Here is a 16,512-nt window from a genome sequence, read left to right on the forward strand (position 1 = left end):
TGCTGTCAAAACCCCTAAAAAAAAACATCCACTTAAAAATGAAGCTAAAGCACAAATCCAAAAGATAAACCACAATATAATGTAATTGCATGAAAAAAAAAAAAAAAAGTAAAGATAAATCCGTTCATGATGGCCGTCTTTGTTCGGATACAAAGAACGATTGCTTTACAACACATCACTGCAATGACGAGGCATCTTCAAATGACGTGCGTTTGTTTTGTTCCAATGACTGAATTGGTAACTCAAATAGTCAAGCTCCGAATAAATATCAAATCTTCAACCCTTTTCAGCTGTTCTTCCGAGACGACACTAAATTATACGGTTAGGTCTTTCATCAAGATGCAAAACTTGCTGAACAGCTGTACACCCTCAATTAGTCGATACACTTAAGGAACTATGATGGGGAGCAATTATTATCCGTTGCATTATTAGAGGAGAACATTCAGGGATTTTTCTGCACGGAACCAGCAGACAAAAGGCCGACACACCCGTTGTTCGACATCTTTGGAAAGACGTCATCGTATTCCGAGCCAAACAAGGGCAAAATGTGGATTTTGTTTTATAAACGACGAGCAGCGGCACCGTTTGCTTAGCCAGATTTCAAATTCATCCTCCATGAATGATGACACACTATTTATCTTGCTCATCTCAAAAATATTTCACAATGTTTTCATTTCACCATCAACATGTTTATATTTTTCTTCTTCAAGGAAAGTACGAGTTTCGACACCGCCAACCAACAGTCGAGTCGCAATCGATTCCCCGCCCTGAGAAATAAATGAGCCTGATGAATGAGAATATTCCCAGGCTGTGCAGCTGAAAAGGTGTCCTTATAGAGTTCATGAAGGTTTCTCAGCGGCATCCAAGCAATTGTGCACCACACCCTTACGATGCCAGCAATTAATTTGCATTTTAGAGAATGCTGGACTAGTAAAGGTTTAGCAATTGACTAATAGCTGACTAACTGCCAAGTGGCGTCACAATACGCTCCTTCTCTTTTATGAACTGCGATGTGAAACCCATAAACAAGGAAGCAGGAAGCTGCAGCGAGAGAGAGAGACACCTTAATTCGGGCTCACTTCCAAAACCTCCCTCTGTATCGGGATAAAAATAGTGTTCTTTCTATGTCTTACACACACACACACAGAGACAGACAAAATTACATTGCTATGAGGATGTGAAAGCACAAAAACAGCTTCGACAAGATGACTGCGATTGGGATGGTTTGGATTTGTTCACCTTTGCTCGCCATCTGTGTCATGGGAAATTTGGTATCCTTTAAAGCAGGGGTGGGCAAACTCTTTGATTGGCGGTCCACAATGGGTTCTAGAATTTAACAGAGGGGTCGGACCAGGAGCGGATGGATGGAGTGTTTTGGTTACCTCACCTCATCAGAGAAAAAAAAAATTTTAAATGAAAGTCAACAAAAGCATTACAACAATATATATGTCTTTGAAAAAAACACAGTATTTACAAAATAAAACAATCACAAGGTTTATTCATTTAATTTTTTTCAAGTTTGGCGGGACGGATTAAAATGTTTAACGGGCCGCATGTGGCCCCCGGGCCGTGGTTTGCCCACGCCTGCTCTAAAGTGTAGCCTATTGACAGTAAATTGTGTTCCATGGCAGTGAATCATAACAGTTGCGTTCCCTGGCATGATTTTCTTTTCTCACTGCCTGACCAGAAAAAGCCTTAACCTTTCCTGCGCTACATCAATTAGAGTGACAAAAAATATTTGTACTTGCCAAACGTTAGAAAAAAAAATAGAGAGCGATTCATTTATTTATTTATTTATTCATATTAATAAAGCGAAGCTTTGTAAATCGTTCAAGGGTTCTGTGGTTTCCTCTTTTCTGAGGAGGCCGTGAAGGCAGCAGGAGAGCGACTGGAGTGAATGTTGACGTTGTTTTATCGGCGTGGTTGCGGCCGACAGGAGCCCTTTTTTGGCTTAATAAAAATGAGTTTGCTGATGGATAAATTAGCCTGATTTACTCCACAACGCTACAATACATTTCGGTCGTATTTGGTACCACTTTTATTTTTTAATTGTCCGTTTTGCATATCCTTCCACAAGCTTTTCACCATCGTTGTCAGAAATTTTCTTCTTACAGAACTGCTGCAAATGAGCCCAGTTTGTAGGCGTCCTTGCTCAATAGATGTTGGGAAACAAATACTGCATTTGATTGTATAATGTAACTACACCCCAGGCGGGGAGCGTCACAATGACACTGTGACAATGTGTGGAATTTAATAAAAGTCACAATTAGGCCTCTTTTTTGGCATCGAGGATTGTTTGAAAGAACAGCTTGTGCCTTATTTAAGTGCCTTAATTGTGTGTTGCTTCACGGAGACTAATCTTGGGAAACAGAACCAACAGGTCTTTGATGCCAATATGTAATTGCCTGCTGTTATAAGTCTTCTCGACGGTATCGGCAATGTGTCAAATAGCAAAATGAATGCTTGGGATTGGGTGAACTATAGTTTGCGATATCACAGTTAGCTGCAACTATATTATGGATCATTGTTTATATATCACAGATTTTTCAGCGATTTGTCTATTTATTTTCTAATAGTTTTCTTTTTGGTACGCAGACAAGCTGAAATTTCGAGTTAAGCGCCTGAACCAGATTGCACCACAACAGTTGGGGCAGCACTGAGTTCTAAAGGAAGAGATCAAGAGCCAGAAAAAGAGGCCTATCGTCGTATTTAGCGTTTGTATGCGTTGCTGTTCCGTGAGTTCAAGTAGCAGTTTGGATTTTTATAATTGCGGAATATGCCAATTTCCATTAGCCTGTCTATGGCGTTTCGCATTATGATGTTAGCATTAAGCGAGCCACATTCTAAACTGATGTGGGCGAACATTTTGGCTTTTATACATAATATTTATCTTTTTTTCTCTTTTAAGTGCTAGTTTCGAAGTAAATCTGGGAGTGACAAACTGGGAGTGACAGCTTGATTTCCTTTCAGCGATTTGTCATGATAGTCACCCATTTCTTGACAGCAAGAGTGAAAAAGTGTTAAGTCATGCATTAAAATGTGTGTTTTAATCGGTTTAAAGTGTGTGTGAGGATGTAACACTATTTGGGTTCTCTTTATCGTGGGCAATCTGGTCATGAAAATCTGCAATGCATACTTTGGAGTTATTCCAAACATGTGAGTCATTTGTCCGTTGTAAAAATATGTAAACATTCTGACATTTGCTGGTACCAAATTTCAGCCTCGGCGAGTATTTTTGTTTTTGTAACGATGCTGGAGATGATTACGTGCCAGGATTGTGCCTTTAAAAATTTTAAAAAAAATAATAAACCACCACAAATCAAGACTCAGGATCAAATATTCCAAACACGTTTTGCTGACAGTAAATGAAATCTATTTATATCTATTTTGATAACTTGGCACAACGCACAAAAAATAAAAAAATAAAATAAGCAATAGGTAACTCGCATTGTCCTCAATCTTCACAAAAGTTTTCAGCAACAACTCTCTGAATTCACTTTCCAGGGTCTTTAAGTACAGTAATATATTTGTTCCTACCGCAGCAATTATATGACCTGTTTGTGTTTGAGTTTTGTTTTTTGTTTTTAAACACACCTAAAATTATACAGCATATTTTCACTTTTCCTTTAACATCTGATATACAAGGAACAGAGTCAGGAAGGCGTTACGCAAACCTACTTACATCATCAGATTTCACATGCTTATTTTAGGCACTATCAGTCAATCTTAACAACACTCCCGACTATGAATCAACCTGCACTAATACACTTTCCTGGTGAAGATCTCAAATTTCGCATGTCATAAACCTAAAAAAAAAGAATTCACGATTCACGTGCGAGAAATGTTCTGTCACAATAGCATAAGGTTAATTTGACAATTAACTGTGCTTTCCCTTTTTTGATTCATGTATATGAAAAAATACATACAGTAAATGAAAAAAAAATTACCATGGTCTTTCTTTCATCTTGCACGCAAGTAAAACATAAAAGAAAAAAAAACGAAACTAAAACTAAACTGAAACTAAGCGTTTTGGAAAAAACTAAAACTAATTAAAACAAACAAAGCTGCCCTAAAAACTAGTTTAAACTAATTTAAAAAAAAAAAAAAAAAAGAAATGCGGCCCATTAAATGTTTTAATCCGGCCCGCCGAACTTGAAAAAAATGTAATAAATAAACCTTGTTAATGTTTTATTTTCTAAAAAGTGTGTTTTTTCAAAGACATATATATTGTTGTAATGCTTTTGTTCACTTTCATTTAAAATTAAAAGGTTTAAAAGGGGAGGTTACCGAAACACTCCATCCATCAGCTCCTGGTCCGGCCCCTCTGTCAAATTTTAGAACCCATTGTGGCCCGCCAATCAAAAAGTTTGCCCACTCCTGATCTAAATTGTACAAAGAATTATGATTGCCACAACATTTTGCATGAAATAAGCGGAAATCCCTAAGGCAAAGTTATGCAATTGTTTTAACTGCACATTGTACAATTATGTTTTATGTTTAGCTTGATACTAAACTTCAACTGGGAGTGGCACGAAACGCCTGAAATAAAAAAAAATTAAGAACTGTGAATGACTTCCTCGCAAGTCATCAATGGCTCAAATGTCACACTCGAGCCGCCAACCAGAAATGGCAATTCTAGCATAATAATAATAATAATAATAATAATAAAAATGATTAGGATTAAATTAGATATTCCGGTGTCACCAGTCTAGAATTTTAACGGCGTCAGCAAAGCCCTGCAGGCCAACTTAATCGTAAACACAGTTCAAAGCGAATTATGTGGTCATGTTTGGAGCGGCCACAGGCAGCGGCAGTTAATTGGCTCATTGTGAAAAGTAGAATCTAGGTAAACATCCGTAAACCACGGTTTCGGTGGAAGAACGTGTTTATTTGGATCGCAAAGAACCAATTTTCGCTTTTCAAGTCGTTACAGGAGAAAAAAAAAAATCAAGTGCATCCAATTGCATAATTAGATTGAAAAGTCATACACGGTTTTATATGTGTGTTCAAAATACCTGTAAAAAAAAAAATTTAAAAAAAGAGCACATAAAAGGAGGTTGCTGTTGCTTACATTATGATCTCCAACATCAGTCTGCATTTTTTTTTTAACTATTTTTATGGCTAAGTAAAAAAATAGGAATCTTGGTAACCTGAAAGTGAACAAAGTGCTACGCAACAAAAATGAACTCCTCACAAAAAGTTTGCACTATTGGGCTTTGGGGCAAAATTTCAGAATGGACCAGAATTGTTCTACAAGTTTAGAGAAGATTCGTCTTATGGATTTTAAGATCCTTCTGAAATTTCACCCAAAGCCCAATAATTTTTTTGTGAGTAGTGCATGTTAGAAAATTAAACGTAAAGGCGGATCAAGGAGTGTTTTTCACGTTTCATTAACGTCAGTGAAAATGTCACTTAGGAAGAACTGGGAAACGCTGGTGGGCTCCTCTTGGACTGCAAGGCTGCTGAAGTCATGGCACGCAGAAACCTATAACACACACACACACACACACACACACAGACACGCACACAAGTTTTAGTTAAGCACTGTATAATTTTTTTTTTAAATGAAAAAAATTTAACATTTTATTCTGCTGTTCTCAACTCGTTAGCGCTGCTTACCTCGGTTGAAGAACGAGAGGAGCTTGGTGGTGATTGCGATGCTATTGGACACGGTGTTAATGGCTCGGGCACCACTGCGGTTTGTGTCTTCTCAAGTTGGGGGTCCGCAGCGGGTGCCATAGGTCGCTCTTTGGGTATTGATTTACTAACATTGGGTCGGCGGGGAGCAGCTTTGCCTCGACGTGACTCGGATGGGGCAGCGCTGTTTGACCCAGTCAGGGAGGAAAGGAAGCCTTTGGGTCTTCTATATTTGTTTAAAAAAAAAAAACATGGGAAGAGGACCTCAAAATAATTAATTCCGTCAGAAATCGCAATAAATCGCAATATTGACAAGGGGAAAAAATTGATCAATATGATTATTCATCAATAAAGTTCAGCCTGACTACTGGCAGTGTTTAAACATTTGTAACTGTTATTGAAGCATCGCTCATAACAAAACAGAAATATAACGAAACATTCAAGTCTTGACTTTAAGAGTGCTGTATTGTTGGTGCATTTTGTCACCTTTGGTGAATACTTGGAACAGCTGACGCGGCCGTATCTTCACTTCCTGCAGGTTGGACTGGATGTTCCGTGACTGCACTCTGGGCGGAATATTTTAAACTGTACTTTTTAACTCATTCACTCCCATTGACGGATTTATACGTCGAAAAGTCCACAATGGCTTGCATACAAATAGTTCTGTCCAAGACTATTACATAAGAATTCTAGCCGCACACAACGCTCCAAATCGTTTAATGTCAGTGCTACAGCATTACCGTGGCGACACCCATCTCCGCACAGAGGACGCCAGGTGGGGAAGATCCAGTCCCTGCAACCGCACTGTCCACAGGAAGGCTGCAGAGACCCAGCGGTACCATTAGACATCAAGCAGGGCATCACGTCCGCGTATTGGCCCTCTTCTGACCTGTGCTGCACGGCGAGATCTGCCCGGGGTGGCTGAGGGGGAGCCTCTTCTAGCGGGACTTCCATCAAAGTCAGGATGAAGAAGGGCTCGTCAGGATCCGACGGCACTGACAGCGCTGAGGTGAGACAACACATTTCAGACCGGAACACCGCACATCACATTGACATTCATCCGGCACTGAATTAATCCTCAGCCTCAATTACGGTCGAAAACAAAAGAAGAACAAAGGCGAGTTTTTAGCATGACAACACAAATACCACGCGGGATGACAGCCATTTTGTTCTTTATTCGGGAGTTACGTCATCATGAATAGTGCGGGGAAAAGGCGGCTGACGTGTGCATGAGACCACATATCAAAAATGTTTAATTAGTTGATTTAAATAAATATGCAACATGTAAGAAATGTAACACCTCACCTAGAATATTTAGAAATATTATATAAAATACATTATGGAGGAACTGAATGGGAAAATCTAACAAGTAAATGCAACAGATTTTCGACAAGAAAACTGGAAATCACTAACTTACAGTCTGGAACTATTGAGAGACTTGCTGAAGTTTGGCTTGCTCCAGAACTTGACGCTGAGTCATCCTGTGGACGTCAGGGTGAGAAAGAGACAACCACCTAATTCCTGCATCTACGCACGGGGCTCCGTTTCAGATTCAAATGGACTTTGAGCATTTGAAAATACATCATTGAAAGTCATAGAATGTTTGTTAAATAAATTAAACTAATTGAAAAGAAACCGCTACCTGGATGGGACGCTCAGTCGCTGGTGTGTTACGCATGGATGGAGAGCAGGCAGCTTCAACTTGATCTTCGGCTCCCTCTACTGGCGACAGCAGGACAGTGCTTTGTCCTCGAGGACTCGGAGGCGCGTCTGGGCAAGAACCTAAATTCGTGGTTCTCGATTAACAACGCGATGCTCTGTGATGAAAGTTTGCCGTACGGAGGTTATCAAACCTGATCCCGTTTTGAGCGCCACTCGTAGAGATTGCCGAGCGCCCCGGTCAAGCTTGGGCTTGGGTTTAACGAGCTTGCTTCGTCTCATTGCGAAGGTTTTGGACAATGAAGTATCCTCTGTGCTTTCAGTATAAGGGGAAACTTTTCATTAGCAAGCAAAGTCTTGTCAAACATTTTAAAGGCAGAAACGTCGGTACATTTGCGTGTACCGGGGAATTTATGTCTGATTTTGTGATTTTCAATTTCAGGGCTTAGTATCAAATTGTAGCATTTGGCTCTACGCGATTGGACAATTGGAATCATGAAAAAATTCCTCATTATTTTTTGGATTGTTTCATTCTAGACTGAACAGATGAAAAATGTTTTCTGCCAGATTACAGTTTTTATACATTTTTGGACAAGGGAGCAATTTCATATCCTAGTTTCCAAAAGTGTCTTACTCAACTTCACTGGAGCAAATGAGCGACACAATTTTGATTTTTTTTTTTTTTTAGTTAGAGATTAAAGAATGGAAAGCTCCTTCGTCTGGCTTTTGAAAGAATGTGTTACCAGCAATACAAGGAAAAAAAGTGGTAGTGGAAATATATATTTTTAAAAATCGGATTTTTCTACATTGTGCAAAATGGAGCTTGTAGGATTCAAAAGTAATGATTCTGAATTTTCTACAAATGACAAGAACAAATGTCAGTGGAAAAACCTTTATGCAATAAAAGATGCGTTAAAAAAAAAAGGCTAAAATTACAGACTACGTCAGTATGTGGCCACAAACAACTCCAACAATGTCTAAAAATGACAAACGATGCTCACATTGAGTGCATCTCGTTCTAGTCGACTACTGTGGAACGTCCACAATATATTAAAAAAATAAAACATTCAGCTCACCAATTGGGATTTTGAGCCTCTGCAGTCACTAGATTTGCTTCGGAGCTTCCAGAAGTTTCCTGGACTGAATCATCCAGTGCGATGTTGAACAAAGTACCGGTCGCTGTGAGCTCATCCCGATGAGGAGAAACGCTGCTTGCCGTTTCCTCGCCCACGACCGGAGTTTCACCACTCTGACTTTCGGTGACGGCCAACGTGGACATTTCCACGGAGCCAACTTCACCGCTTGCACATTGCCGACTTGCGGAGGGTTTGTTCAGTCTATCCTTTGCGAGAGATCTCAGATTGGGTTTGACCTTGGGGAGGCGTCGGCGTCTTTGACCGTCAGCTGAGGATGTCATCTCAAGATTTTGATTAGTCTCCGAAGTAGTTGGCGTTGCCTCGTGATCAAGACCACTTTCAGCGTCGGCATCGGGGGACTTTGTGTCTCTGGCAGCTGGTCCAGGTTCTACCACACCAGAAGTGATTTCCTCAAAAGGTGTAGGAGTGGATTTCAAATTGGTGATTGGCATCGCAGTTGAAGCAGAACCGCTGCTTTGATTTGACAACTTGAGAGAGGTGCCGGCAATTGTTTTGCAGGTGGACTCCACAATTGGATTCGTTTCTGGTGTTGTTTGAGGTTTAGCTTGCGCGCTTCGTGTCGTCCGTAGAAGGTTTGGATTTGGTTTGACCACTGGGAATCGACTCCTCCTGGTCCGATGAGCGAAATTGACTTGACTCGAGTTCTGACTTTCAGGTGACTCCGGCAAGGTACTTTCATGATCTCCTTCGTGGTGAAAAGGTTTATCCGACTCTTCCGTCTGGGGTTCTCCGACTGCAACATCAATTGCCTCGTTGTTATTTTGACCACTTCCAACTGCTTCCAAATCTTTGGACTTTGTGTCCATGGCGTCAAGTCCAAGGTCAGACATTTTCTGCTGACTCTGCGGCATCACACGGACGCCTTGACCGGTCGGCCGCGGTTGAACCTCCGCTGTTGTTTTGGAAGTGGATTCAAGATTTGAAGATGGGCTCGTTTCCTTCGTGGTTTGTGCATTTCTCGAAGTCTGGAGGTTTGGCTTCGGTTTGACCTTTGGGAATCGACTCCTTCTGGTCTGATGAGCGGAAACAACCTCACTCTGTTGCTGACATTCATTCCGACCTTGGTGACAATCTCCAGCTTCTTGGTCCGAAGCTTTCTTTGACTCTTCAGTCTTTGGTTCCGTGACTTCTCTGGTCTCGTGAGGATGACCAATTTCAACTGTTTTAGCGACTTCTGTGGATTTCGTTCCTCCTGTGACAACGCCTAACATATTTTCTTTTCCTGAAGTCAGTTCCTCTGAAAGTATACCTGAGCTAATTTTCATGACTGAAGTCGCGTTTGAAGCCGTACCGGCGCTCTGAGCGCTCGTCCCAGGAGAGAGCGGACGAGTCGGCTGTGCTTCAACTTCAGACAGATTTATTTCTTCTGTGGTTTGATGTCGAGCATTTCTAGATATCTGGGAAATGTTTGGTTTGATCCTCGTGAAATGACTTCTGGTCTGCCGGCGTGACGAGTCTTCTTTTCCTTCCGGACTTTTTGCTTCTTGTGATTCCGTGGCTGCTGTATCAGGTGCTGTCTCATCATTCCGACCACTTTCAACGACTTCGGAATCTGTGGAAGCACAGCTAACGGCCGCTTTTTTCTCTTCACTCTGACTCCGGTCCTTGGACTGTATCACACTGGAGCCAACGATCGCGATTGGTGTCGCATTTGAAGCCGAGCCGCTGCTGTGACCTGTTGTCTCGAAAGAAGCTGGCTGTGGTTCTACTTCCGCTGTTGTTTTGGAGCTGGATTCCAGTTTGGGCGACGGGCTAGTTCCGTCTGTAATCTGAGGTTTAGACCGTGCGCTTCTTGATATTTGTGAAAGGTTTGGTTTTGGTTTGACCTCGGATGAGTAACCTCTTCTGGTTTCTTGACTTGATTGCACAGGAGGGCTCGGGTCAGGACCGGAAACAGTTCTCTGGGGTGAAGGTTCTCTGTTTGTGGGCGCGACGGTTGGAGTCTCGATTGTTTGTGGGACTTTGTGGTCTGTTGACGCAAACGGGATTTGGCCGGAATTGTTTTCCTTGATGAATTCAGCCACCTCTTCCTCCAAGAAGTTGTTGGTCTCGATCACACTTTCCGATTCCGCCTCTGCAATTAGACCCAATTGGATTTGTAACACTTCACGGCTTGAATTAACGCAATGCACCGAGTGTACCTGTCGACTGATCGGGCGTGGTCTCCGACTGAGGCAGGTGAGACACGTTGCCAATGGCCAGCAACGTCTGAGCGGCCTCGTTGTAGCTCTCCACCTCGGACACTGAAAAACAACTTCATGTTTATTTCATTCATTCGTCAATTAAAAGGTTTGCATTTGAACACTGTGAAAAAAAAAACAGCCTCAACATACCTTCAGTGTGTTCAGAAGACATTAAATCAATAACATCCTGAAAGACAAGCAAGACTATTATAAGCATTTGGCAAACTGAAATCCAAAGATAATCAGAGAGGAAAATGGAAGGGGAAAAAAAGGACAAATGGATGATGGCAATTAAAATTAAAGAAATAAATAAAACAACAATGTTCCTTTTTTTTTTTTGTGATACTCTAAAGAGGGGACACTTACAACCAGGAGGTCCAACTGATGCACAAACGGTTCAGGTACCCCTGTCTCACTTTTGTCCCCCTCACAGAGAGCAACTTGGGAAATGTCCAAGACATCGCCCAAGATCTCAAGCTACATGGGAAAGGAGGAAGGGGGGGGTGTGAATTATGGAACGCATGCAAAAAAAAAAAGAAAAAAGAAAGCAAACAATGTAAAGATGACTGATTTGCGACAAAAAGAGTTTAGCACCTCCTCCATCGTCTCATCCACCTGCGGGGCGATAATGGAGGGAGAACGCAGGCAGGCGGGCACAAACGCTTCCTCCTCATCCCTCTGCTGGCTCTGCTCCTCCTCATCCTCGCTGGATTCCGACTGAGATGCTCGGAGGGTGATAAGTTTGGACTTTTTGGACGTTGGGGCGACGGCAGGCGCCGCGGCCGATCTGGCTCTCTTGGAGGTGCACTTTCGCTCGGACTTAGAGGTGGGCCCCTCTTCCATGGCAGCGTATTTCAAGAGGCTGGGAGGCTTGGGGACTCTCCCATACCTGCGAAACAGTGGTACCTTGACTCACATGTGACCAACAAATAGCTTTCAAAGATGCCTACAAACATGAAAGTGTGCTGCCACTGAATGGGGATGCATCTTTGGAAACGTACCTCGTGGGTTTTGCTGGTTTAGCGCAGTAATCTTCGTCACCAGAGGAAACATCATCATCACCGTCCCTTTCCTCCTCCTCCTCCTCCTCGTCACTGACTCCTCGAGGTGTCGTTGTTTCTTTGTCCATCTGAGAGAAGGTTCGCAGCAAAGGCAGTGAGGCAAAATCTGGAGGAAGCCGGTCGAAAGTGGACTCAACACAACTCTGGTCATGTGACCTGCTTTTTGGAGCCGTCGTGCGCCGCATCCTCTGTAGCGCGCGCATCGTCCTCTGCCGTCGCTGTGGTTGGACCAGGTGGAAGTTTCTTACTCCACTTTCGGCCAAGGGGAATGAGCGGTTTGGCCGCTCTGCCCCGTGAGAGTTTGGCGGGCTTAATTGATGCGCGCTCGGATGATTTGTCCGGCTCCGTACTTTCGAACCTGGTTGTTTGCGAGAAGATATTCTGTTGTTAAATTCAATAGAACATTTCATGCTTTGGAAACAATTTTTTTTTCCCAACACATTCCAACTACAGCAGTAGAAAAGAAGGTTAAAAATCATCAAATTCAAGACGTTTCTTTCTCAACCACTCCGCCTTGGCCAAATGACGTATAAGGGATTGTTTGGACGGTCACTACATGTGACGTCACGTTGAAATGTCCTTTGAGCTTCCTTACACTTGCGAATCGGGTTGATCCTCAAGAAGGACTGCGTCTGCGTCTTCGGATGTGCAGATATCGTCTAAGGAGACAAAAGCAATCACTCAAACAAAATGTGGGGGCTCACGAGAATGTTCTGCTCGGACAGACTTTGGACCTTCTTCGCCGTTCTTTTCACCCGCTTCGCTCTTGGGTTTCTTTAGCGTCGCGGCAGAGACATCGTCCGCAGTCTGCCGTTTGCGTTTCTTCCTGGCCTCGGAGACCAGAGCTTTTCCATCCTTGCGGAGCTCATCGTTCTCTTTCTCGCCATCCTCCGTGTCCGAGCTTGAGAAAACCTCCATCTCCTCTTCCTCTTCCTCGCTGTCGAGGAGATCGTCCACAAACTCTTTACCTGTCGGGGAGAACCAAAAGTCCAAGTTGATGTGGATCATTCATGTGCCGCAACAGGTCTGAAAGAACTGGAGTCAATTGGACGAAATGCAGCACAACTGAGAGCAAGAAAATTTGGCAAAGAAGGTCCCCAACTACACTCTAGGAATAGCCATTGTTTTCACAGTGCAGAGCGAATATGCAGCACAAATTTGCTAATTTGCATTAGTATTGAAAATAAAATGCTAACATTTTTTTTTTTTTTTTCCATGGTCGGATTAGATTTTTGCCCATTAGTCTGGAACGTGCCCCCCACAATAAACCGGTCTTCACTGCACAGTTCTCTCTTAGATTACACTCACTCTTAGCACTCTTTGCGCTCTTGACGCTCTTTGAGCTCTTCGGGCGCTTTTTGTAAGCGTTCTTCTCCATCAATGACTTGAGCTTCTTCCTGTTGGCCTGGACTTCTAGAATCTTCTCCAGGAGCTTCGTGAAATACTCGATGTCCAGCTTGCGTCTCTCTCCTGCAAGGCAAATGGCACGAGTGAGTCGTCTTGGGGTGTTCAAATAAATGGAATGGAATACTAACGGAAAGCTTTGTCGATTCTCCAGGCGTTGAGCCGCTCCTCTTTTTTAAATTTATTCTGTAAATGTAAACACACACAATCACAAAAATCAGCATTGCACATTACGGAACTACAGCAACGCTCTTCTCGACGGACCCGTATCTCGGCTCGAGTTCTGTTGTGAAAAAGCTGGCCGATCATGGAGAAGTCCGTTCCCACCATGCTGATCGCCAGAAAGAACATGTCGGTCTCTGCAAGAATAAGGAGACGTTGAAAAGGAATAGAGACGATGCATCCGATTACGACTTGCATATACACTGGTGTTGTACGAACCTTCGCTGGTCCAGGGCTTGCAGTAGGTGGACGCCCTGAAACTGGAGTAAGTGGTGGTGGAGCCTCGCTCAAATATGGGATCTCGGTCTTCCGCCGGGTTCGGTCCTTTGGCTCGCTGGACCTCCACAGTCAAGCTGAGACATAAGTTTAGATTTCACGCTACTCAACTCTAAATTTGGCCTTGCCTGAACACTCTAAAAACCCATTAAAAAAAAAAATCTCTTAACAACCCAAAATATAGCAGTGGTGAAAACAAATATAAAAGTAGGGTTTAGGGATTACTTTGTTTTTTTTTTTTTTTTTTCAGTTTGTCAGTTGAGTGCCTCTACCTCTCCTCGTCCAGGATCAGCGTGCCGTCTTCGGCCACTATGACACGCGGCGCCATCAATGCCTCATTGTCTTCCTCGTCCGCCACCGCCTCATCCTCCTCCTCCTGAGCTTCCTCCGCCTGGCTCCCTGTCGCCGGGAGAGGTTCTGGTTCCAGGTTCTGCACTCTTTCTGGCAATCTGGGACAGCGGCGAAGTAGAAGAGCAGATTAAAACTTGCGCAGACTTGAGTTCAGACTCAAGCGCGAACTCACTTTTCTTTCCTTTCGGAAAATGGAATCACAGTCTCGTTCTCCGGAGTGCCGTCTTCTAAACTAGACCTGTGACACGGAGTTGCGGTTCACGAAAGGGAATAAACGTGAGATGCGGTCGGATGGGTTAGACGAGCCAGGGGCACTCACGACATGGGGTTGGACAACGGCAGGTAGCGGATGAGGTCCCTCATGGTCATTTTGGAGGGATCCAAAATGTATTCTGTGTCATTCTTCCTCTTTGCTCTCTTGGCACTCTGCAACATGATATCATTTAAGTCCCTTTTGTAGTTTTGATCAGCGATTCCCAAACACTGCGACGCATTAGTGCGCCTTGACCGATTATCAGGGGTGCCGTCAGAAATACAATTCAATACAACTAACCTTTTCTTTCCGCATCTCCTGTCTGAGCATGTCACGGAGCTTCTGGGCTTTTTCCATCCTCTGAACGTCCGATGGGTCGTTCAAAAGCCGACTCAAGGAGAATCGGGGAATCGTCGACTTTCTGCTCTTTGACGACAAGAGAGTGTTGGCTTTCTCAGACAGTGCCGCTGCTTCTTTGTCCGGCGGCCTGAAGGGAGCTTTGATATTATCATTGTCCGACGATATCGATTTCTTCGCTGCTTTCTTGGTTCCTTTTGGAGAGTTGTCAGCGGAAACGGCAGCCGATTGCCCTGAACCATCAAAAGACGGGACGAAGGGCTCGGGCTCTGGTTCAAGCTCGGGAACGGGTGACGTTGGCGACTGGGCTATGAGCGGTGCCTCTTGGGTTTCATTTAGTGACTCGAGGTCGGAATTTTTGGGGGGACTCTTAAAGTCCACCTTGGCGCGGGACTTTGGCGTTCGAGGGAGTGCAGCGAGGCGACCTGGGGCCACCCTAGGCTTGACAGAGAAGCGTTTCCTCCTCTGGACAGCAGATAAGGAGCCGGGGCCATCACCACCAGCATCGTTTCCATCACTAAGCAGGACAGAAAGATTTTACAATTACCAGGAAGAGATTTCTAACGGGTTGAGTCTCATTTCCTGGTTGTAGATAGAGAAACAACTCACCTCACGGAAGGAGCTTTAGCTGAAGGCGCATCAACCGACTTGCTGTCGGTCACTGCGGAGGGCGTCACGCACTCATTGACGTCTTGCGTAGCCTCTTTTGGCTCTTGACTTGCTGGTATGGCTTCCTGTGATGGAGCCGCCGCCCTGCCAGCCCCGCCCACGTTGGGGCGAACGCTGAACCTCGAGCGGCGAAACATTGGGACCTGAATGTGTCACAAGGTTTGTTAATTAGCAGAGCTAGGCACTTACCCTTTTTTAGCCGGTCAGTCCCCCGCCCTTCAGCCGCTATGTCGGTGCGGTTCCATCCATCCGGCCTGATTCACAAAAACTGTCGGCCACCGACCCCCACAATATACATATACATATATATAAATATATTTTTTTTAAAAAGTGTTGCTGGTAATGGCAGGGGTTTATTTAAATACCATTAGCTGGCCAATTTACTATTCAAATCCGCTCACATTATTATGGGTTTATTCGTCTCCTTCTTTCTTCTTCCCCACGAACGTGCCCGGTGCAAGTAATTACGCACTGTTAGTGTTATAGGGATTGTGATTTCACTGCTGCTTTGTCTTTTTGGTGCCGTATTGGCATTGTCTATACGAGAACACAACTGTCGATAGTGTAACAGCATTAACACTTTTGTATGGTTTGTTTCCAGAATATGAAAAGACGACTTGTGACGCTTCCCGTGCAGGACCCCTTCTTATATGGGGATTATCTTTGTACGCAAACAGCCCTTAATGCTTCAAAAAGAGCGTTTACTAATGCCCCCACCAGTGTTTTTGGAATAATAACAAAGCCAGTTTGAACGAAATCTAAATACACTCGTTGGAGTGGGGAAATAAAAGTAAACAGAATTCCAACCAATATGTTGTATAGTAACATGATTACGATCGTAGTTAGCGTGAGCTTTTTTGTAAAAGGTTCCGTCTCCCTGTTATTGGAGATTTCCGACGTTTTTTCTCAACACTTACCAGCTCACCAGCGTTTCGTCAACGAGGTATAAAAGTCCACGAATATACGAGAAAAGAGAGCCGTGCAGGACAGTACCTAGATGTTATTCCGCCATGTTGGTCATGACGCAATATGTCATCGCCCGCGAAGGGCATTGTAGGAACTGTAGTCCCAGACGTCAACGATAGTTTCTTCAAGAAATAGCAAGGTGGCGAACGTCGTCGTGCTCTGAATATAAGTAGAAGGAGAGTAAAATAATTGGAGTCATTTACTTGAAGAAAATAGGTATATTTTTAAAAAAGGCACAAAAGTATTGAATATTGTCTGTCAATTGTAAACAATATCGTTTTTTCATAACATGGCAAGACCAAAAAAATACAACGTGG

The 16,512-nt window shown here is 43.5% G+C and overlaps 1 protein-coding gene across 3 annotated transcripts; it reads right to left on the reverse strand.

Moving 5' to 3' along the window:
* Window positions 1-5,001: 5,001 nt before the first annotated feature.
* LOC148318999 (uncharacterized) lies at window positions 5,002-16,293 on the reverse strand. Of its 3 annotated transcripts, XM_088282021.1 has the most exons (26): window positions 16,147-16,293; window positions 15,170-15,372; window positions 14,504-15,077; window positions 14,270-14,376; window positions 14,123-14,188; window positions 13,872-14,048; window positions 13,543-13,676; window positions 13,366-13,460; window positions 13,233-13,287; window positions 13,006-13,167; window positions 12,432-12,665; window positions 12,293-12,356; window positions 11,854-12,055; window positions 11,638-11,765; window positions 11,231-11,525; window positions 10,787-10,823; window positions 10,595-10,696; window positions 8,373-10,527; window positions 7,491-7,612; window positions 7,280-7,419; window positions 7,055-7,118; window positions 6,527-6,641; window positions 6,378-6,456; window positions 6,124-6,203; window positions 5,620-5,863; window positions 5,002-5,485 (listed from the first exon to the last, which is right to left on the reverse strand). In XM_088282021.1, exons 2-26 carry the CDS (start codon window positions 15,364-15,366, stop codon window positions 5,381-5,383), a joined length of 5,733 nt encoding a protein of 1,910 aa, XP_088138147.1. In that variant the 5' UTR covers window positions 15,367-15,372; window positions 16,147-16,293; the 3' UTR covers window positions 5,002-5,380. The 3 variants fall into 3 exon arrangements, with proteins under 3 accessions (XP_088138147.1, XP_088138145.1, XP_088138146.1); XM_088282019.1 differs by lacking the exons at window positions 5,002-5,485; window positions 5,620-5,863; window positions 6,124-6,203; ... (1 more) ...; window positions 6,527-6,641; window positions 7,055-7,118 and adding an exon at window positions 11,003-11,113 and having other exon boundaries at window positions 7,290-7,612; XM_088282020.1 differs by lacking the exons at window positions 5,002-5,485; window positions 5,620-5,863; window positions 6,124-6,203; ... (3 more) ...; window positions 7,280-7,419; window positions 7,491-7,612 and adding an exon at window positions 11,003-11,113 and having other exon boundaries at window positions 8,173-10,527.
* Between the last annotated feature and the right edge of the window lie 219 nt (window positions 16,294-16,512).

The sequence above is a fragment of the Idiotropiscis lumnitzeri genome, chromosome 18, assembly GCF_059441095.1.
Source record: "Idiotropiscis lumnitzeri isolate Australia: NSW breed Sydney's pygmy pipehorse chromosome 18, RoL_Ilum_1.0, whole genome shotgun sequence".
NCBI lineage: Eukaryota > Metazoa > Chordata > Actinopteri > Syngnathiformes > Syngnathidae > Idiotropiscis > Idiotropiscis lumnitzeri.